Here is a 22,025-nt window from a genome sequence, read left to right as displayed (position 1 = left end):
TTTTTTTAAAGATTTTGTTTGTTTATTCCTGAGAGACAGAGAGAGAGGCAGGCTCCATGCAGGGAGCCAGATGCGGGACTCAGTCCTGGGACTCCAAGATCACATCCTGGGCCAAAGGCGGATGCTTGACGGCTGAGCCACCCAGGCATCCTACTATCAATTTATTCCTTTACACCTGTTAGTAGTTGCATTATGTATTTCAGTGGTCTTATGTTGGGTGTGTAAATATTTACAATTGTTATATCTTCTTGTTGGATTGTTCCCTTTATCAATACGTAGCATGTCCTTCTTCATCTCTTGATACAGTCTTTGTTTTAAAGTCTATTTTATCTGATAGAAATATTGCTACTCCTGCTTTCTTTTTGCTTCCATTTACATGGTCAATGTTTTTCCATCCCTTTCAATCTGCATTTGTCTTTAGGTCTGAAGAGAGTCACCTGTAGACAGCATATAAACGAGTCTTGGTTTTTTTTTATCCATTCAGTTACCCAGTGTCTTTTGATTGGAACATTTAATCCATTTACATTCAGAGTAATTATTGAATGGTATGTACTTCTTGGCATTTTGTTACTTGTTTTAGGGTTGTTTTTGTAATTCTGTGTTCCTTATTTCTTCTCTTGCTCTCTTCCCTTGTGGTTTGATGGCTTTCTTTAAGATATTCTTGGATTCCTTTCTCTTTATTTTTTACATATCTATTATAGGTTTTTGATTTGTAGTTACTTTTAGGATTGCATATAACATCCTATGCACATAACGGTATATATTAGTCTGATGATCGCTTAAATTTGAACCCATTCTAAGAGCACTAGATTTTTACCCCCCCGCAACATTTTCTGTGTATGATAACATACGTTACATGTTTTATTTTATGAATCCCTTAACTGATTTTTATAGATATAATTGATTTTACTGCTTTTGTACTTAACCTTCATACTGGTTTTATAAGTGGTTTTTACAATTTTTAAAAAAGATTTTATTTAACTTATTCATGAGAGATACAGCCTAGGCAGAGACCTAGGCTGAGGAAGAAGCAGGCTCCCTGCAGGGAGCCCCATGTGGGACTCAATCCCAGGGCCCTGAGATCACACCCTTATCCAAAGGCAGATGCTCAACCACTGAGCCACCCAGGCATCTCTTATTAGTGGTTTATAAGTGGTTTTATCTTCTAGTTTTTTTATGTTTGTACATATGTGTAAATTTTTTCCTTTCATAATTTTTTTACTCCTGATTATGGCCTCTCCTTTCTTTTTTTTTATATATATATATTTTTTTAATTTTTCTTTATTTATGATGGTCACACAGAGAGAGAGGGAGAGAGGCAGAGACACAGGCAGAGGGAGAAGCAGGCTCCATGCACCGGGAACCCGACGTGGGATTCGATCCCGGGTCTCCAGGATCGTGCCCTGGGCCAAAGGCAGGCGCCAAACCACTGCGCCACTCAGGGATCCCATGGCCTCTCCTTTCTATTCAAAGAATTCCCTTTAACATTTCTATTAAAGCTGGCTTGTGGTTTGTCTGGGAACTCTTTATATGTCTTTCTAGCTTGAACAATAGTCTTTTGGTTTCAGATTTTTTCCTTTCAGCACTTTGAATATATCATGCACTCTCTTCTGGCCTGCAACGTTTCTTTTTTTTTTTTTTTTTTTAATTTTTATTTATTTATGATAGTCACAGAGAGAGAGAGAGAGAGAGAGAGAGAGGCAGAGACACAGGCAGAGGGAGAAGCAGGCTCCATGCACCAGGAGCCCGATGTGGGATTCGATCCCGGGTCTCCAGGATCGCGCCCTGGGCCAAAGGCAGGCGCCAAACCGCTGCACCACCCAGGGATCCCTGGCCTGCAACATTTCTGCTGAAAAACCAGCCAATAACTTCATGGGGTTTCCCTTTCTCTCCCTCTTTTTTTTTTTTTTTTTAAGATTTTATTTATTTATTCATAGAGACACAGAGAAAGAGAGGCAGAGACACAGGCAAAGGGAGAAGCAGGCTCCATGCAGGGAGCCTGACGCGGGATTTGATCCCGGAACTCCAGGATCACACCCTGGGCCTAAGGCAAGCACTAAACTGCTGAGCCACCTAGGCGTCCCTCCAGGGTGTCTTCTATGCATTGCACACACTCTAATGTGGTTGAGCCACATTTGCCTTCAGTCCAGTCATCTGGAATGGCTCTCTTTGCTGTGGTAGGATTTGGTCCTATGCTCTATGGGGCCAGTCTGGGGGCTGCCTTGGACTTGTAGTTGGGCCTGCTCTCAACCTGTCTGCCAGAACTAGGATCACATGGAACTATATGGTGCTGTCCCTGCATTGTACTCTGAGTGGGACCTGCAGTCAGACCCAGGGTCTGGCCCTAATCTGTCTGTTGAGGTTGCAGTGACCCCAATCTTCAGGGCTCTCTCTTTGTGATACCCCCTGTGAAGTTTTTGTTGGTGGACAGTGCTGGCAGTCATATCAGATGTTTGCCCTCAGCCTACTGCTAGGCTGCAATCGAATAGTATGTGGTTATCTTCTCTCCTCAGGGCAAGAGTCACTTTGGAGTGGTGCTGGCCACTGTCAGTGCTGCTTGGAGAATGAAATGGGTCAGGCATTACTTTGGAGGGACTCCTGCCCAGAGAAGCCCAGTAGAGTGGAATGGATGGACCAGATCCACAAGTGAAGGTAGGGGTGTGGCACATGGTGTTAGCAGGGTATTAACAGGTCTGCTTGCAGGAGGAGACTTGACCAGAGTTACTTTGGAGGGACTCCTTGGGAGTGGGGCTGGTTAGATGGGGCGTGTTTGCAGGAGAGCACTGAGGGCATGGTGTTTTAGCAAGCAAGGTGGTGACTGTTCTCACTAGTTCCCACAGGTGTCTGGGGTATCTGCATCTAGGCTGGTGGCAAGGAGAAAAGTAGTGCCCACTGGGTCTTTTGTTGAATTCTCATAAAGATCCCTGCCCTTCCAGCGCATATTCTGAGATTAGTAAATAAATCTGTATATATGCCCCAGGCACTTTTCCAACTGCTGCTTCAATGCTCCCTCTGAGTTGTTTGTTATGCGGATTCTTAAAGGCAGGACTGTTTCTTATAGCCTGGCCTCTCCCAGAGCCAAGCCTGCTGATTTTTTAAGTCCCTGAAGGTTAGCACCACTGGTTGTAAAAACTTGCATTAAGCCCCACTGGTTTTCAAAGCCAAATCTTATATCATCCTAGGGCAGGTCCCCCTGTCTGGGGTGCCTGGTGGAGGGTCTATTCCTTTCCCTTCTCCCTGTTTGTGGTGTTCCTCCTGTGATGGCATCTCTACCCTTCCTGTCTTTTGCAATGTAGCCTTCTCTCTACAATTAATCATAGAGCTTGTTATGCTAGTTTTCAGTTTGTTTTCTGGGTTACTCTTGTATGACTGTTATATAGGTATATCTGTGGGATGGGGTGAGCTTAGGATCCCCCTCCTCTGCCATCTTCCCAGGCTATTTCTATAAAGCATCTTTTAAAAATGACTCCTAGGTCTTTATCTGTACTCCAACCTTGCCTCTCCCCAGAACCCTCAGTCCATATACATGGCTTTTTATTTCCCTAGCCCATTTTAGTTGCTCATTCTCAACTCAAACTCCACATATTTCTTGAGGCCCACCCAGAGGTCTTGATTATCTCCTTATTCTACTGTCTTTCACGCTCTTAACATTTAATAAAAGGAATCCCCACCCAGCTATTCGCTAAAGCTGAATATCCAGATTTTTAAATTCTTTTTCTTCTTTATTCTTCTATTGTCCTCACTTATCCTCTCCGCACATCCATTCTAGCAGACAGGGTTGTTTTCTGCCTCGAAATGATAGGATATCAGCCTTCGTTTATTCATATCAAATTCTCACCTGAAACACTACTGTGGCTGCTGAACTGGTCTCCATGCTTTCACTCTTGCATCCATACAGTCCACTCTATACTCAAATCAGATGATTTTTAAACTACATAAATGGGATTTCATTTCACAATGTCTTTTAATGACTTCTGATCTCCCAAAGAATATAATCCAGACTCTGTGTTGGCTTCCAGACCTAATATGACTCTGCCTCCTTCCATTCTTGTCCTTGCTTACAAAGACACAAATGTGAACTCAGTGGTCTGCCTTCTCTGCTTCTCATAAGCCAAGCTTATGCCCCCTTCAAGCCTTTAAACAAGCCTCCTGCCTGGAGTTTCATCCTCATGACTTCACTGCTGTTCTTTATTGTCATCCAGATCCTTGCTCCATTGCCACCTTCTCAAACAGGTCTTTAGGTCTCAAGTAGCTCTTCCTTCATTTGTGATTTTGTTTGGGTCCTCTGCCATTTCTTTTTGATGAGTCTGGATAGGAGTTTATCAGTTTTATTAATTTTTTCAAAGAACCAGCTCTTGGTTTCATTGATCTATTCTACAGGGGTTTTTTATTTCAGTATCATTTATGTAAGCTCTAATTTTTATTATTTCCCTATTTCTGCTGACTCTAGGCTTTACCTGCTGTTCTGTTAGCTCCTTTAGGTTAAGTTAGGTTATTTATTTGAGATTTTTCTTGCTTCTTGAGGTATGTCTGTGTTGCTATACACTTCCCTCTTAGGACTGCCTTTGCTGTATCCCAAAGGTTTTGGACGGTCATACTTTCATTTTCATTTGTTTCCATGTGCTTTATAATTTCTTCTTTAATTTCTTGATTAATCCATTCATTATTTGGTAGGATTTTCTTTAACCTCCATATTTTTGTAGTCTTCCCAAGTTTTTTTTGTGGATGACTTCAAATTTCATAGTGTTGTGTTCTGAAAATATTCATGGTTTGACCTTGTATTTGTTGAGGACTAATTTGTGACCTAGTATGTGATCTGTTCTGGAGAATGTCCTATGTGCACTTGAAAACACTGTGTATTCTGCTGCTTTAGGATGAAATTTTCTGAGTAAATCTGTTATGTTCATCTGGTCCAGTGTGTCATTCAATGAAATTGTTTCCTTATTGATTTTATGCTTAGGTAATCTGTCTATTGCTGTAGTGGGGGTTTAAAGCCCCCTACTGATATTGTGTTATTATCAATGAATTTATGTTTATTATTAATTCATATAGGATGCCTGGGTGGCTCAGTGGTTGAGTGTCTGCCTTTGGCTCTGGTCTGGACCTGGTGATCCCCAGGTTCTGGGATCGAGTCCCACATCAGGCTCCCCACAGGGAGGCTGCTTCTCTCTCTGCCTATGTCTCTACCTCTCTGTGTGTCTCTCATGAATTAATAAATCTTTAAAAAAATCATTTCATGTATTTGGGTGCTTCTAAGTTGGAGGCATACATATTTATAATTGTTAGATCTTCTTGATAGATAGAATCCTTAATCATGATATAATGCAGACTTTGGCTTAAAATCTAGTTTGTCTGATATAAGTATGGCTACTCCAGCTTTCTTTTGACATCCATTGGCATGATAAATGGTTCTCCACCCCCTCAATTTCAATCTGCAGGTCTCTTTGGGTCTCAAATGAGTCTCTTGCAGGAAATATATATAGATGAATTTTATTTGTTTTTTATCCATTCTGATACCCTGTGTCTTTTGATTGGAGCATTTGGTCCATTTATATTCAGTGATTATTGAAATATATTAATTTACTGTCATTGTTACCTGTAAAGTTGGTGTTTCTGGTGATATTCTCTGTTCCTTTCTAGTCTTTATTGCTTTTGGTCTTCTTTCTTCCCCACTCACAGAGTCCCCTTTAATATTTCTTGCAAGGCTGGGTTAGTGGTCACAAACTCTTTTAGTTTTTACTTGTCTTGGTCTCTTTATCTCTCCTTCTATTCTGAATGACAGTCTTGCTGGATAAAGTATTCTTGGCTGTGTATTTTTCCCAGTTAGAACATTGAATATATGTTGCCATTCCCTTCTGACCTTCCAAGTCTCTGTGGCCAGGTCTGCTGCTAACCTTATGTGTCTATCCTTGTAGGTTAAGGATCTTTTGTCCTTAGGTGCTTTTAGAATTCTCACTTTGCATTTTGCAACTTCCACTATGATGTCCTGGTGTTGACCTGTTTTTGTTGATTTTTAGGGAAGTTCTCTATGCCTTTTGGACTTAATGTCTGTTTCCTTCTCTGAATTAGGGAAGTTCTCAGCCATAATTTGTTCAAATATACCTTCTGTCCCTTCCCCCCCCTTCTTTTGGGACTCCTATAATATGAATATTACATATCTTTATAGAATTGCTGAATTCCCTAAGTAAATATTCATGATCTTTTTTTTTAAGATTTTATTTATTTATCTATGGGAGAGACAGAGAGAGATAGGCAGAGACACAGGCAAAGGGAGAAGCAGGCTCCATGCAGGGAGACTGATTATGAGACTTCATCCTGGGACTCCAGGATCATGCCTTGAGCCAAAGGCAGATGTTCAACTGCTGAGCCACCCAGGCTTCCCAATATTCATGATCTAATAGCTTTCTTTCCCTCTTCTTTTCAGCTTCATGATTTTCCATAATTTTATCTTCTGTATCACTTATTCATTTCTCTCCAGCTTGCACCCTTGTTGTGATTACCTCTAGTCAGGATTGGATCTCGGTTATAGCATTTTTAATTTTGGCTTGACTATATTTTATTTTTTATTTATTTATTTATTTTGACTATATTTTAGTTCTCTTATCTCTGCAGCAAGGGTTTCATTGGAGTCTTCTATTTTTTTTTCAAGCCCAGCTAGTATTCTTATGACTGTTATTCTGAATTTTTGTTCAGATATGTTACTTATATCTGTTTTAAGCAAATCCCTGGCTGTGGTTTCTTCTTGTTCTTTTTTGAGGGGAGAATTCCTCTGTCTTGGCATTTTGTCCAGATTAAAGAAAAAATATAGAGGGAGAATAAGAAATATATTTACAAATATTTTTTTAAAGATAAATTAAGAATTTAAGAAGAAAAATCATAATAAATTTTTAAAAGACTGAAAAGAAAGCTAGATCCTATTTCCCATAGAGCTGATGCTTATAGCACTCTCTGATCAGTAGATTTGGTGCTTGCAAGGGGTCTGTGTAGGTCTTCTGGGGGAGGGACCTGCTTTGCAGATTGTCAGGTGGGCTTGCCCTCCTAGAACTTTTTCAACATTCCTCTGGCTATTCAGCGTCTTTTCTGGATCCATACAAATCTTAAAGATTATTTGTTTCAACTCTCTGAAGGAAGTCCATGGTATGTTGATAGGGATTGCACTGAATCTGTAAATTGCTCTGGGTAGCATAGGCATTTTCACAATATTCTTCCAATCCATGAGCATGAAATGTTTTCTAATTTTTTTTTGTTTTTTTGTGTTTTTTTTTCCAATTTCTTTATGTCTTCTGCAATTTCTTTTTTAAGTGTTCTGTGGTTTTTAAAGTACAGATCTTTTACCTCTTTGGCTAGGTTTATTCCTAGGTATCTTATGGTTTTGGTGCAATTGTAAATGGGATCAATTCCTTAATTTCTCTTGTTTCAGTCTCATGGTTAGTGTATAGAAATGCAACTGATTTCTGTGCATTGATTTTGTATCCTGCCACATTGCTGAATTCCTGTATGAGTTCTAGCAATTTTGAGGTGGAGTATTTTGGATTCTCTATATACAGTATAATGTCATCTGCAAAGAGCAGTTTGACTTCTCTGCCAATTTGAATGCCTTTTATCTTTTTGTTGTTTGATTGCTGAGGCTAGGACATCTAGCACTACGTTGAACAATAGTAGTAAGAGTGGGCATTCCTGGTGTGTTCCTGACCATAGGGGAAAAGCTCTCAGTTTTTCCCTATTGAGAATGATATTCAGTATGGTCCTTTTGTAGATGGCTTTTATGATACTGAGGTATGTTCTCTCTGTCCCTAAATTTGAAGAGTTTTAATCAAGAAAGGATGCTGCATTTTGTCAGATGCTTTTTCTGCATCAATTGAGAGGATCATATGGTTCTTCTGTTTTCTTTTATTAATGTGATCTATCACATTGATTTATGAATGTTGAACCACCCTTGCATCCCAGGGATAAATTCCACTTGGTCACGGTGAATAATCCTTTTAATGTACTGTTGTATCCTATTGATTAATATCTTGATGAGTATTTTGACATCTAAGTTCATCAGGGATACTGGTCTTTAATTCTTTTTGATGGAGTCTTTGGTTTTGGGATCAAGGTAATGCTGACCTTATAAAACGAATTTGGAAATTTTCTTTCCAATTCTATCTTCTGAAGTAGCTTCAGTAGAATAGGTATTATTTCTTCTTTAAATTTCCCCTGGGAAGCCATCTGGCCCTGGACTCTTGTTTCTTGGGAGGTTTTTGATAACTGCTTCAGTTTCTTTGCTGGTATTGATCTGTTCAGGTTTTCTATTCCTGTTTCAGTTTTGGTAATTTATAGGTTACCAGAAATGCAACCATTTCTTCCAGATTGCCTAATTTGTTGGCATATAATTGCTCATAATACATTCTTAAAATCATTTGTATTTCCTTGATGTTGGTTGTGACCTCTCTTCTTTCATTTATGATTTTATTAGAGTCTTTTTTTCAGGATTTACCTGTCTTATAATTCTTTCAAAGAACCACCTCCTAGATTTGTTGATCTGTTCTTCTGGTCTCTATTTTGTTGAGTTCTGCTCTAATCTTTATTATTTCTCAGCTCCTTTGTCATAGCTCAACTGACCACACAATTCATGTGTTCCATCATCCATGTGTTTATTTTTGTGCCAGTACCATACTGTTTTGATTACTACAGCTGTTTAGTATTATCTTGAAATTGGAGATTGTGATACCTCCAGTTTTGTTCGTCTTTCTCAAGATTGTTTCGGTGATTCGGGGTCTTGTTGGTTTCACACAAACTTTAGTATTTTTTTTTCTTGTTTTGTGGAAAATGCTCTTGGTATTTTGGTAGTGATTGCATTGAATCCATAGATTGCTTTAAGTAATGTGGATAACTTAACAATACTAATTCTTCCAATCCATGAGTATGGAATATCTTTCCATTTCTATGTCATCCTCAATTTCTTTTATCAGTGTTTTATACTTTTCAGAGTACCTGTTTGGTTAAGAGTTTATTTTTAGGTATTTATTTTAGTGCAATTATAAATGGCATAATTTTCTTAATTTCTCTTTCTCCTAATTCTTTATTGGTGTACAGAAATGCTACTGATCTCTGGGTAATAAGTATCCTGCAACTTTACTGACTTCATTTATTAGTTCCAGTAGGTCTTTTGTGGATTCTTCAGGCTTTTTAATGTACAGTATAGTGTTATCTGCCAATCGTAACAGTTTAATTTCTTTACCAATACAGGGAGCTGTTTTTTTCTTGTCAAATTGCTGTGGCTGGGAGTTCCACTATATGTTGAATAAAAGTGGGAAGAGGAGACATCCTTGTCTTCCTGATCTTAAAGGAAAAGCTCTCAACTTTTTCAGCATTGAATATGATGTTAGTTGTAGGTTTTTTGCATATAGCCTTTATTATGTTGACATATGTTCCTTCTAACCCCACTTTGTTGAGAGATTTTATTGTGAATGTAGAATTTTGGCAAATGCTTTTTCTGCATGTATTGAGAAAACCATGTGATTTTATCCTTTGTTGATCTATCTGTATCACGTTGAATGATTTGCAATGCAAATACCAAACCATCCTTGGATTCTCAAAATAAATCCCACTTGATCATGGTGAATCATCTTTTTAATTTATTGTATGCAGCTTTCTAATATTTTGTTCAGGATTTTTACATATATGTTCATCAGAGATACTGGCCTGTAGTTTTCTCTCTCTATCTCTCTCTCTCTCTCTCTCTCTTTTTTTTTTTTTTTTTTTTTTTTTTTTGCGCTCTTTGGTTTTAGTATCAGAATAATGCTGGCCTCAAAAAATATATTTGAGGGATCCCTGGGTGGCGCAGCGGTTTGGCGTCTGCCTTTGGCCCAGGGCGCGATCCGGAAGACCCAGGCTCGAATCCCACATCGGGTTCCCGGTGCATGGAGCCTGCTTCTCCCTCTGCCTCTGCCTCTGTCTCTGCCTCTGTCTCTCTCTCTCTCTCTCTCTCTCTCTGTGACTATCATAAATAAATAAAAATTGAAAAAAAATATATATTTGAAAGATCTCCCTCTTAGATTTCTTGGAGTCATTTGAGGAAAATAGGTATTAACTCTTACTTAAATGTTTGGATAGAATTCACCTGTGAATCATTTTGGTCCCGGACTATTACATTTTGGTAATTTTTTTTATTACTAGTTCAATTTTATTACTTGTCATTGGACTGTTTGGGTTTTCTGTTTCTACCTGGTTCAGTTTGGGAAGACTGTATGTTTCTAAGAATTTATTTCTTGAAGGTTATCCAATTTGTTGGCATATACTTTCACAGTATTCTCTTACAATTCTTTGAATTTCTATGGTGTGAATTATAACTTTACTCTCATATCTGATTGTATTTATTTGGGCTCTTTTTTTTTCTTGATAAGTCTGGCTTAATCAATTTTGTTTATCTTGTTCAAAGAACCAGCTTTTGGGTTTCAGTGATTTTTTTTTCTTTATGTCATTTATTTCTGCTCTGATCTTTATTTCCTTTTTTCTACTCACCTTGGGCTTTTTTCTTCTTTTCTAGTTTCTTTAGGTTTAAGTTTAGATTATTCATTTGAGCTTTATCTTGTTTTTTGAGGTGGGCGTGCATTGCTTTATAATTCCCTCTCAGAACTTTCACTTTGTCCCAAAGACTTGAGACCATTATGTTTTGTCTCCATGTAGTTTATCTTCTTTGATTATTTCTTTGACCCATTGGTTGATATTGTGTTGTTTAGTTTCCATGTTTGTGTTTTGTTTTTCTCTAGCTTTTTTTCCATGTGGTTTATTTCTAGGTTCATACTATTCTGATCAGAAAAGATGCATGGTATGATTTCAGTCTTTCTAAACTTATTGCAGCTTGTTTTGTGGTCTAATGTGTGACCTGTTCTGAAGAGTGTTCCATATCATACTCCGTTGGTTTTGGATGGGATGTTCTGTATATATCTTATGTCTATCTGGTCTAATGTGCCATTAAAAGATATTTGTTCACCGATTTTCTGCCTGGATGATTTATCCATTGATGTGAGATGTTAAAGTCCTGTACTATTATTGCATCACCATTAATTTCTATGTGTGTTAATATTTATGTATTTAGGTGCTTCTGTGTTGGGTATGTGGATATTTACATTCTTACTGGATTGATCCCCTTATCATTATGTAATTCCCTCCTCTGTCTCTTATAATAGTCTTTGTTTTAAAGTCTATTTTGTAAAAGTATTACTAACCCAGCGTATTTTGCTTCCATGTGCATAGTAAATGTTTTCCATCCCTTTACTTTCAATCTGTATGTGTAAGTATGAGGTAAGTCTCTTCTAGGGAGCATATAAGTGGGTCTTGCTTTTTAATCCATTCCACCACCCTGTGTCTTTTGATTGGAGTATTTTGGCCATTTACATTTAAAGTAATTATTGATAAAGAATGAGAAGATGGTGGTGGAGTAGGAGGACCCCAAGCTCATCTCTCCCACAAATACTAGGTAACTATCAAAGCATCCTAAATACTCCAGAAATTGGCCTGAAGATTGACAGAACAAATTCCACAACTAAAGGTAGAGAAGATGCCACATTGAAGAAGGTAGGAAGTGGGGAGACATGGTTTGGGAGAGAAACAGATCATGGCCACTGCAGGGGGAGAGAAATGCATTCATGGAAAAGAAGCTGCAGTCCTAAAGAAGGGTGAGAAACTAACAGATATGAGTGCATGGGGTAAATGAATCCTGATAGCAGTTGGCTTGAAGAGCAAGAGGAACCAAATTTTGTGAGTTCTGGCAAACAGCAGAGCTTAAGGTCTGGAGTTCTTAAGCTCTAAAGGTCATTTAGGCATGGCTCAGGGAAAGCCCAGATGGCATTGCACTACTCTTAGAAAGAATGCAAGCAAATAGCCCAGGACACACAAGTGTGGAAACAGTGATCTGAAGAGCACCTGGGGTACACATTGGGGAGGTTATATTTGCTCATCTCAGAGCATGTCCCACAGAGGCAGCATTCTGAGAGAAGCCCCTCAAGGAGCAAAGAAACTGGCAGGCACCATTTCCCTCCCACATCCTTTGGCATAAACATATAACCACAAGTGGAAGCCAGCACAACACCTACATTTGCTACCTAACTTGCTTACACCAAGCTTCACCCCTACTCTAGTGAAAGCTCCTGTTCCAGTCATGCCTGCCTCAGTCCCAGCATGTCAGGCCTCCTTCCCCAGAAGATGGGCCTACACACCTGCCAATACCTTGTTTTCCAGCCCAGGAGTTTTGCAGAGCTTTGATTCTGTCAGCAGTAGCAAGTGTCTCATTTCACAAACAGAACAGAGCAAACCTAGTTAAAACGTGACACATTAACTCCGGGGACCAAATACTGCCCACAACAGGCAGAGAGCCTCTTCAGATGACTGGCCTGAAGTATAAAGTGACCAGGACAAAACAGTTCAGCACACACAGAACACACTAGAGACACTCCTGGAAGCATCAGGCCCTGGGGAACAAAGGACACTACATGGCAGGGTACTACAGGACCTATCCTTTTTTTTTTTTTTTTTTTTTTTAACAGGACCTATCCTTCATAAGGCCATTACTTCGGTAACAGGAAATGTAGATGACTTTCCTAACACAGAGAAACAGGCACAGAGAGACCAAATGAGAAGACAGAAGAATGTGTCTCAAATGTAAGAACAAGACAAGGCCACAACCAGAGATCTAAGCAAAAAATAAATAAAAGTAACATGTTTGATGGAATATTGAAAGCGATGATCATAGGGACTCTCACTTCCGGTCTTGAGAAAAGAGTGGAAGACATAAATGAGACCCTTAACATAGATAAAGAAGAAATAAACAGATGAAGAATGCAGCAAGCAAGGTCAGAAACATGCTTGATGCAACAAATAGCAGTTTGGAAGAAGTAGAGGAATGAATTAATGACCTAGAAGACAGAGTAATGGAAAATAATCAAGCTGAACAAAAGAGGGAAAAAAGAATTACACAAAACAAGAATAGATATAGGAAACTCAATGATTCATTCCATCAAATGTAAAAACATGATTCTCAGAGAAAGAAAAAAGTGGACAGAAATTTTATTTGAAGAACTAGTAGCTGACTCCTTTCCAACTAGGGCCCAACAGAATGGCTCCCGCAAAGAAGGGTGGCGAGAAGAAGGGCCGTTCTGCCATCAATGAGGTAGTGACCAGAGAATACACCATCAGCATTCACAAATGTATCCATGGAGTGGGTTTCAAGAAGCATGCCCCTTGGGCACTCAAAGAGATCCAGAAATTTGCCATGAAGGAGATGGGAACTCCAGATGTACTCATTGACACCAGGCTCAACAAAGCTGTCTGGGCCAAAGGAATAAGGAATGTTCCATACCGTATCCGTGTGCGGTTGTCCAGAAAACGTAACGAGGATGAAGATTCAGCAAACAAGCTCTACACGCTGGTTACCTACGTACCTGTCACCACTTTCAAAAATCTACAGACTGTTAATGTGGATGAGAACTAATCGCTAATTGTCAAATAAAGGTATAAAACTGCAAAAAAAAAAAAAAAAAAAAAAAAAAGAACTAGTAGCTGAAAATTTCCTAACCTAGGGAGGGAAACAGACATCCAGAAGGCACAGAGAGCCCCCAACAAAATCAACAAAAGCAAACCCACACCAAACACATATGTGATTAAACTGGCAAAATATAGTGATGAGGAAAAAATTTTTAAAGCAGCAGAAGAAGACAACAACATACAAGGGAAACCCATAGGGCTATAAGGAAACTTTCCAGTAGAAAGTTTTCAGGCCAGAATGGAGTGGTATGATATATTAAAGTACTAAATGGGAAAAATCGGCAGCCTCAGGAATACTCTATTCCACCAAGATTACCTACCATTCAGAGTAGGAGAGAGAACAAGCTTCTCAAAAAAAAACTAAGGGGAAACCAGCCCTACAGGAAATATTAAAGGGGGGGGGGGAAGGAAAGACTATACACGAAAGTATGAAAAGTAGAAAACACAGAAGCAGTAAAAAATAAGTATTTCTATAAAAATCAGTCAAGGGACTCAAAAAATACAGGGATGGGGGCAGCCTGGGTGGCTCAGCGGTTTAGCGCTGCCTTTAGCCCAAGGGCGTGATCCTGGAGACCCGGGGATTGGGTCCCACATCAGGCTCCCTGCATGGAGCCTGCTTCTGCCTCTGCCTGTGTCTCTGCCTCTCTCTGTCCCTCTCTGTGTCTCTCATGAATAAATAAAATCTTAAAAAAAAAAAAGAAAATACAAGGATGTAAAATATGACACCATGTACCTAAAACATGAGAAGGGGTGGAATAAAGAATGGGTTCAACCTTAAGTGACTGCTGTATGCATATGTCCTGTACAAACTTAATGGTAACCACAAAACAAAAATCAGTAATATATAAAGAATAAACAAGGGAATCCAAGAGTATCACTAAAGAAAGTAACAAAGGATGTAAGCAAAAGAAGGATCAGAGAATATCTATAACAACCACAAAACAAATAACAAAATAGCAATAAATACATATATATCAAAACCTAGTTTGACTGTAAATCAACTAAATACTCCAAAAGACTCAGAGTGACAGAACAAGATCCATCTATATGGAAGGACACCTGCATAAGAAAACTGAGGTAGTAATACTTACACCAGACAAAATAGACTTTAAAACAAAAACTGTAACAAGACACAGACATTATAACAATAAAGGGGACAATCCAACAAGAAAATACACCAACTGTAAATATCCACCCAACATGGGAGAAGCCAGATACGTACAACAATTACTGACAAACATAAAGAAATTAATCAATAGTAATATAATAATTATAGGGGACTTTAACACCCCACTTACAGCAATAGGTAAATCATCCAAACATAAAATCAACAAGGAAACAGTGGCTTTAAGTGACACACTGAAACAGAAGGATTTAACAGACATATTAGAACATGTCATACAAAAACTAAATACACATTCTTTTCAACTGCACATGAAACATTCATTGGGGGGCACCTGGGTGGCTTGGTTGGTTGAATGCCTTCAGCTCAGGTCACGATCCTAGGGTCCTGGGATTGAGCCCATTAGGCTCCCCACTGAGTGCGGAGTGTCCTAAGAGGGACGCTTCTCCATCTCCTGCTCCCCCTGCTTGAGCTCTGTCTCTCTCTCTCAAACAAATAAATAAAATCTTTAAAAAGAAAAAAAAAAAGAGGGCAGCCCCGGTGGCTCAATGGTTTAGTGCCGCTTTCAGCCCAGGGCATGATCCTGGAGACCTGGGATCGAAGCCCGACGTGGAGCCTGCTTCTCCCTCTACATGTGTCTCTGCCTCTCTATCTCTCTCTCTCTCTCTCTCTCTCTTTCTCTCATGAATAAGTAAAATCTTAAAAAAAAAAAAAAGAAAAAGAAAAAGAAACATTCATGGGACTACAAAACAAGTCCCAAAAAATTCAAAGTCATATCATGCATCTTTCCAGACCACAATGCTATGAAACCACAGGCCAACCAGAAGAGCTGGAAAGAGCACAAATACAAATACATGGAAGTTAAATAACATGCTACTAAACAATGTACAGGTCAACCAAGAAATCAAAGAAGAAATTTTAAGAATACATCAAAACAGATGAAAACACAATGGTCAAAAGTCTTTAGGAGGGGAAGAGGGAGGCACCTGAGTGGATCAGTGGTTGAGTGTCCAACTCTTGTTTTTGGCACAGGTCATGCTCTCACAGTTGTGAGATTGAACTCCACATTGGGCTCCAAGTTGGAGCATGGAGCATGGTTGGGAATCTCTCCTTCTCCCTTTGCCCCTCCCACTCAAGCTCTCTCAATCTCTCAAAAATAAGTAAATCTTTGGGGTGCAGCACAAGTGGTCCTAAGAGGGACACTTCTAGCAGTACAGACCTACTCAGAAGCAAGAAAAAAAATCTCAAAAAAAAAATCTCAATAAATACACATAAAGGAGTATAAGAATAAAAAACAAAACCCAAGTCCAGCAAAATGAAGGAAATAATAAAGATAAGAGCAGAATTAAATGACATAGGAACTAAAGAAACGATAGAACAAATCCATGAAACCAGGAGCTGGTTCTTTGAAAAAAATCAACAAAATTCATAAACCTTTTGCCAGACTCATGGGGAAAAAGAAAAAGAGGACCCAAATAAACAAAACTAGTAATGAAAGAGGAGAAATAACAATCACCAACTGCAGACATACAAAATCATTAAGAGAGTTTTATGGAAAACTATATACCAATAAATTGAACAACATAGAAGAAATAGATAAATTTCTAGAAACATATGACCTACCAAAACCAAAGCAGGAAGAAATAGAAAATGTGGACAGACCAATTAGCAATAAAATTAAATCCATAATTTTAAAAAAAGCCTCCCCAAAAATAAAAGTCCAGGACCAGATGTCTTCACAGGCAAATTTTACCAAATATTTAAAGAAAAGGTAGTATCTACTCTTCTCAAACTATTCCAAAAAACAGAAGAGGAGGGAAAATTCACAAATTAATTCAGTGAGGCCAGTATCACCTTGATTCCAAAGCCAGATAAGAACACCAGGAAGAAAGAACTACAGACCAATATCTCTCATGAATATAGATGCAAAAATCCTCAACAAAATAGAGACAAACGGAATCCCACAATACATTAAAAAAAATCATACACCACAATCAAGTGGGATTTGTTCCTGGAATGAAAGTGGTGGCTCAATATGCATAAAATAATCAACATGATATGTCACATCAATAAGAGGATAAAACCCGTATCATTTCAATAGATGCAGAAAAAGCACTCAACAAAGTACATCCACTCATGATAAAAACATTCTGTAATGTAGGTCTATAGGGACCTACCTTAACATAAAGGCCTTACATGGAAAACCCACAATTAACATCATACTTAATGGTGATGAACAGAGCTTTTTCCCTAGAGCAAGAACATGACAAGGATGTCCACTCTTGCTACTTTTATACAACATAGTCATGTAAGTCCTAACCACAGCAATTAGACACAAAAAGAAATCAAAAATATCCAAATTGGAAAGGAAAACTCTATTTCCAGGTACCATGATACTATATATAGAAAACCCTAAAGACCACCAAAAAACTATTAGACCTGATAAATGAATTCAATAAAGTCACAGGATACAAAACCAATATACAGAACAATGTTGCATTCCTATACACTAATAATGAATCAGCAAAAAATGAAATAATCCCAATTGTAATTGCACCCAAAACGAAAACTTAATGAAAGACGTGAAAGATGTTTACTCTGAAAACTATAAAACACTGATGAAAGAAACTGAACATGCCAGAAAGAAATGGAAAGGATATCCCATCGCTCATGGGTTGGAGGAACGAATATTGTTAAAATGTCTATACTACCCAAAGCGATCTACACATTTAATGCAATCCCTATCAAAATACCAATAGGATTCATAGAACTAGAACAACCAACCCTAAAATTTTTATGGAACCACAAAAGACCTCAAATAGCTAAAGCAATCTTGAAAAAGAAAACAAAACTGGAGATCACAATTCTAGACTTCAAATTCTCTTATAAAGCAGTAATAATTAAAGCAGTATGGTACTTGCACAAAAATAGGCACATAGCTCAATAGGAACAGAAAACCCAGAAATAAACCCACAAATATATGACTGATTAATCTTCAACAAAGTAGGAATGAATATACAATGGGGAAAGTCTCTTCAACAAATGATACTTGGAAAATTGGACAGCTTATATGCAAAAGAATGAAACTGGATCGCTTTCACTGTACACAAAAATAAACTCAAAATGGATTATATAACTAAATGTGAGACATGAAACCAGAAAAATCCTTGAACACAACATAGGCAGTAATTTCTCTACCATCAGTCATAGCAACATTTTCTAAATATGTCTCCTGAGGCAAGGGAGATAAAGCAAAAATAAACTACTAGAACTACAACAAAATAAAAAGTTTGCGCATAGCAAAGGAATCAATCAACAAACCAAAAGACAACCTACTGAATGGGAGAAGATATTTGCAAATGGCATATCCAATAAAGGGTTAGTATCCAAAATATATAAAGTACTGATCCAGGCCAACACCCAAAAAACAATCCACTTAAAAAATGAGAAGACAGGGGATTCCTGGGTGGCGCAGCGGTTTAGCTCCTGCCTTTGGCCCAGGGAGCGATCCTGGAGACCCGGGATCGAATCCCACATCGGGCTCCCCGTGCATGGAGCCTGCTTCTCCCTCTGCCTATGTCTCTGCCTCTCTCTCTCTCTATGTGTGACTATCATAAATAAATAAAAATTTTTTTAAAAAATGAGAAGACATGAACAAACATTTCCCCAAAGAATGGCCAACAGACACAGGAAAAGATACTCAACACTACTTATCATCAGGGAAATACAAATCAAAACTACAATGCAACATCACCTCACACCTCTCAGCATGGCTAAAATCAAACTAACACTTTGTGGGTGAGGATGTGGAGAAAAAGGAACCCTCTTGCATTGTTGGTGAGAATGCAAACTGGTGCGCCATTCTGGAGAATAGTATGAAGATTTCTCAAAGTTAAGAATAGAACTACCAAAAAACAAAAAAAAGAATAGAATTACCTCATGATCCAGCAACTGCACTACTGAATATTGACCCTTGGAATACAAAAAATACTAATTCAAAGTGGTGTGTGCACACCCTGATGTTTATAGCAGCATTATCTACAATAGCCAAATTATGGAAGTAGCCCAAGTGTCCATCGATTGACGAATGCAAAAAGAAGATGTGGTTATTATTTCACTCATATGTAGAATTTAAGAAACAAATGAGCAAAGGAACCAAAAAATTTTTTAAAAAGCAGAGGGAAACTAAGAACTGACTGATATAGAGAACTATAGAGAACTGATGGTTACCAGAAGGGTGGTAGGTGGGGGATGTGGATTAAAGACTGCACTTGTGATGAGCACTGGGGGGTGTATGGAAGTGTTGAATCACTGCTTGTACACCTTAAACCAATATAAAACTGTATGTTAATTGGAATTAAAAATTTAAAAACTTTAAAAACATAATTATTGATATATATGTACTTTTGCTATTTTGTTTTGTTTTTATAGTTCTCTTTTTCTTTCTCCTTGCTGCTTTGTGGTTGAGGAATATCTATAGCATTGTTTGGCTTTCTTTTTGTGTATCTATCATAACTTTTGGGTTTGTGGTTACCATGAGCCATGAGATTCATATATGCCATCCTAAATAAAGAGCATTCCAATTTAATTTGATGGTCATTTAAATTCAAACACATTCTTAGGGTGCCTGGGTGGCTCAGTCAGTTAAACATCTGCCTCCAACTCACATCATGATCCCAGAGTCCTGAGATCGAGCCCCATGTCATCGGGCTCCCTGCTCAGCAGGAAGCCTGCTTCTACCTCTCCCTCTGCCTGCCCTTCTCCCTGCTTGTGCTCTCTCTGTGTGTCAAATAAATAAAATCTGAAAAATAAATAAATTCAAACACATTCTTAAATTTTTCTTTCTATTCATAATTTTATTATATCTAATTATGGCCATTTCTTTTCCCCTTAAAGAATTCTGTTAACATTTCTAGTAAGGCAGGGCAGCCCAGTTGGCGCAGCGGTTTAGTGCTTCTTCAGCCCAGGGCCTAATCCTGGAGACCTGGGATCGAGTCCCATGTTGGGCTCCCTGCATGGAGCCTGCTTCTCCCTCTGCCTGTGTCTCTGCCTGCCTCTCTCTCTCTCTCTCTCTCTGTCTCTCATGAATGGATAAATAAAAATAAACTCTCTTCCAGTGATGCATTGTCTTGGCATTGTGGTTTAGGCCAATGGCACCATGGTGTTTATCTTATACAGACATAAGCAGAACGTCCTATAACATTCATATCAAAAACTTATCAAAAAATGCTCCACTGAGGGCAGAGTAGAGCCACACAGAGCATCCTTATCTTTATGAGCATATTTTTCTCTTTTTACTTAATGCCTTCATTTTTTACCTTTTATATGTCTCACTTTGATAAACCCAGTTAGTGGCCATTGCACTTATTCCTATAAGTTTCCCCACTCTCAGCCCCTCTGTGCACATCAACAGAAACCCCCAGGTCTCTAGACCCTGATTTGCCTGCTGCACAAGGATAAAACATTTCTTCACACTGGTTAGAGCACTATAAAAGTTAGAGCTTATGTTTCTGAGTGTTGTTCATTTGAAAATTCATTCTTTTCTGAGGCAAACAAAGCTTTTCCACTAAGATCAGTAGTAAGACAAAGATGTCCAGTCTCACAACTTTTCAGAGTAATACTGGAAGTCCTAGCTGCAGCAATCAGAGAAGAGAAAGAAAGAAAACACAACCAGATTGGTAAAGAAGTAGTAAAACTGTTACTTACTGCTAGTGACGTAATATTATACATGGAAAAGCTAAAGACTCCATCAAAAGAAAAGCTACTAAGATTGGCAGATGAATTCAGTAATTATAGGAGACAAAGTTAATATACAGAAATCTCTTGCATTTCTATACACTAGTAATGAAGTAGCAGAAGGAGAAATTAAGAAAACAATCCCATTTACAATTGCATCAAGAATAAAACACCCAGAAGTAAAGTTAACCAAGGAGGTGAAAGACCTATACATCAATAACTAAAGGACACTGATGAAGGAAACTGAAGATGACACAAATGAATGAAAAACATACATCATGCTCATGGATTGGAAGAATTAATATTGTTAAAATGTCCATACTACCCAAAGCAATCTATAGGCTCATGCAGTCCCTTATCAACAAAGCAATAGTATTTGTCACCAAACTAGAACAAATTCTGTGAAACCAAAAAAGACCCCAAATAGTCAAAGCAATCTTGAAAATGAACAAAACTAAAGATCTCAAAATCCCAGATTTGAAGATATACTACAAAGCTGTATCACTGACAGAAAAATACACAAACTATTTTTTTAAGATTTTATTTATTCATGAGAGACACAGAGAGAAAGAGGCAGAGACGTAGGCAGAGAGAGAATCAGGCTCCATGCAGGGAGCCCGATGTGGGACTCGATCCCAGGACCATGGGATTACACCTAAGCCAAAGGCAGACGCTCAACTGCTAAACCACCCAGGTGTCCCTAAAAATACACAACTATTGAGAGTTTACCAGGATAAAGAGGTTTTACACAAAAAAGGAAACCAATAAAACAAAAAGGCAACCTACTAAATGGGAGTAAATATCTGCAAATGGTATATCTAATAAGGGGCTAATATCTATAAAGAACTTAGACAACACCAAAAACCAATTTAAAAATGGGGAGAGGACCCAAACATTTTATGAAAGAATACATACAGCTGGGCAACAGAGACATGAAAAGATGCTCAAAGTCACTAATTATCAGAGAAATTCAAATCAAAACTACAATGAGATACCACTTTCATTTGGGCTAGCATTAAATGCACAAGAAATAACAAGACAATATAGACAAACATGTGGAAATTGGTGGAAATGTAAATTGGTACAACCATTGTGGAAAACAGTATGAGGTTCCTCCAAATATTAAAAATAGAAATATCAGGGACACCTGAATGGCTCAATGGTTGAGTGTCTGCCTTCGGCTCCAGGCGTGATTATAGAGTCCTGGGATTGAGTCCCACATCGGGCTCCTTGCATGGAGCCTGCTTCTGCTGTCTCTGCCTCTCTCTGTGTCTCTCATGAATAAATAAAATCTTAAAAAATAAATTTGAAAAAATAGAAATATTAGATCTAGTAAGTCCACTACTGGGTATATACCCAATGGAAACAAACACATTAATTTGAAAAAATATATGCACCCCTATGTTAATTGAAGGATTAAGGGTATTTTTGAGCCAAAATATGTATACAACCTAAGAGTCCACTGATCAATGAATGGGTAAGGATATGGTGTGTGTGTGTGTATATATATATCCAATGGAATATTGCTCACCCATAAAGAATGAGATCTTGCCATTTATGACATGGATGGATCGATCTGGAAGGTATTACAGTCAGTGAAGTAAAAAAGAAAAAGGTAAATGCCATATGATTTCACCGA

The 22,025-nt window shown here is 38.3% G+C and overlaps 1 protein-coding gene across 4 annotated transcripts in view; it reads left to right on the top strand.

Annotated features, from left to right (window-relative positions):
- LOC140593653 (large ribosomal subunit protein eL31-like) overlaps positions 1 to 22,025 on the top strand; it is a 54,289-nt gene that overhangs the window by 2,011 nt on the left and 30,253 nt on the right. The window contains exons 2-3 of one of the 4 annotated variants that reach the window (XM_026010143.2): positions 2,514 to 2,652; positions 12,531 to 19,238. The exons of 2 other annotated variants lie outside the window; for them this stretch is intronic. In XM_026010143.2, the coding sequence (XP_025865928.2) occupies positions 13,100 to 13,474 (375 nt within the window). In that variant the 5' untranslated portion in view covers positions 2,514 to 2,652; positions 12,531 to 13,099 and the 3' untranslated portion in view covers positions 13,475 to 19,238. Of the gene's footprint in view, positions 1 to 2,513; positions 2,653 to 12,530; positions 19,239 to 22,025 lie in introns of those variants that run through there. One more of the 4 variants, XM_026010142.2, reaches the window with a different exon arrangement.

Source organism: Vulpes vulpes, chromosome 1 (assembly GCF_048418805.1).
Source record: "Vulpes vulpes isolate BD-2025 chromosome 1, VulVul3, whole genome shotgun sequence".
Classification (NCBI taxonomy): domain Eukaryota; kingdom Metazoa; phylum Chordata; class Mammalia; order Carnivora; family Canidae; genus Vulpes; species Vulpes vulpes.
This window is presented reverse-complemented; position numbering and strand designations above follow the sequence as displayed.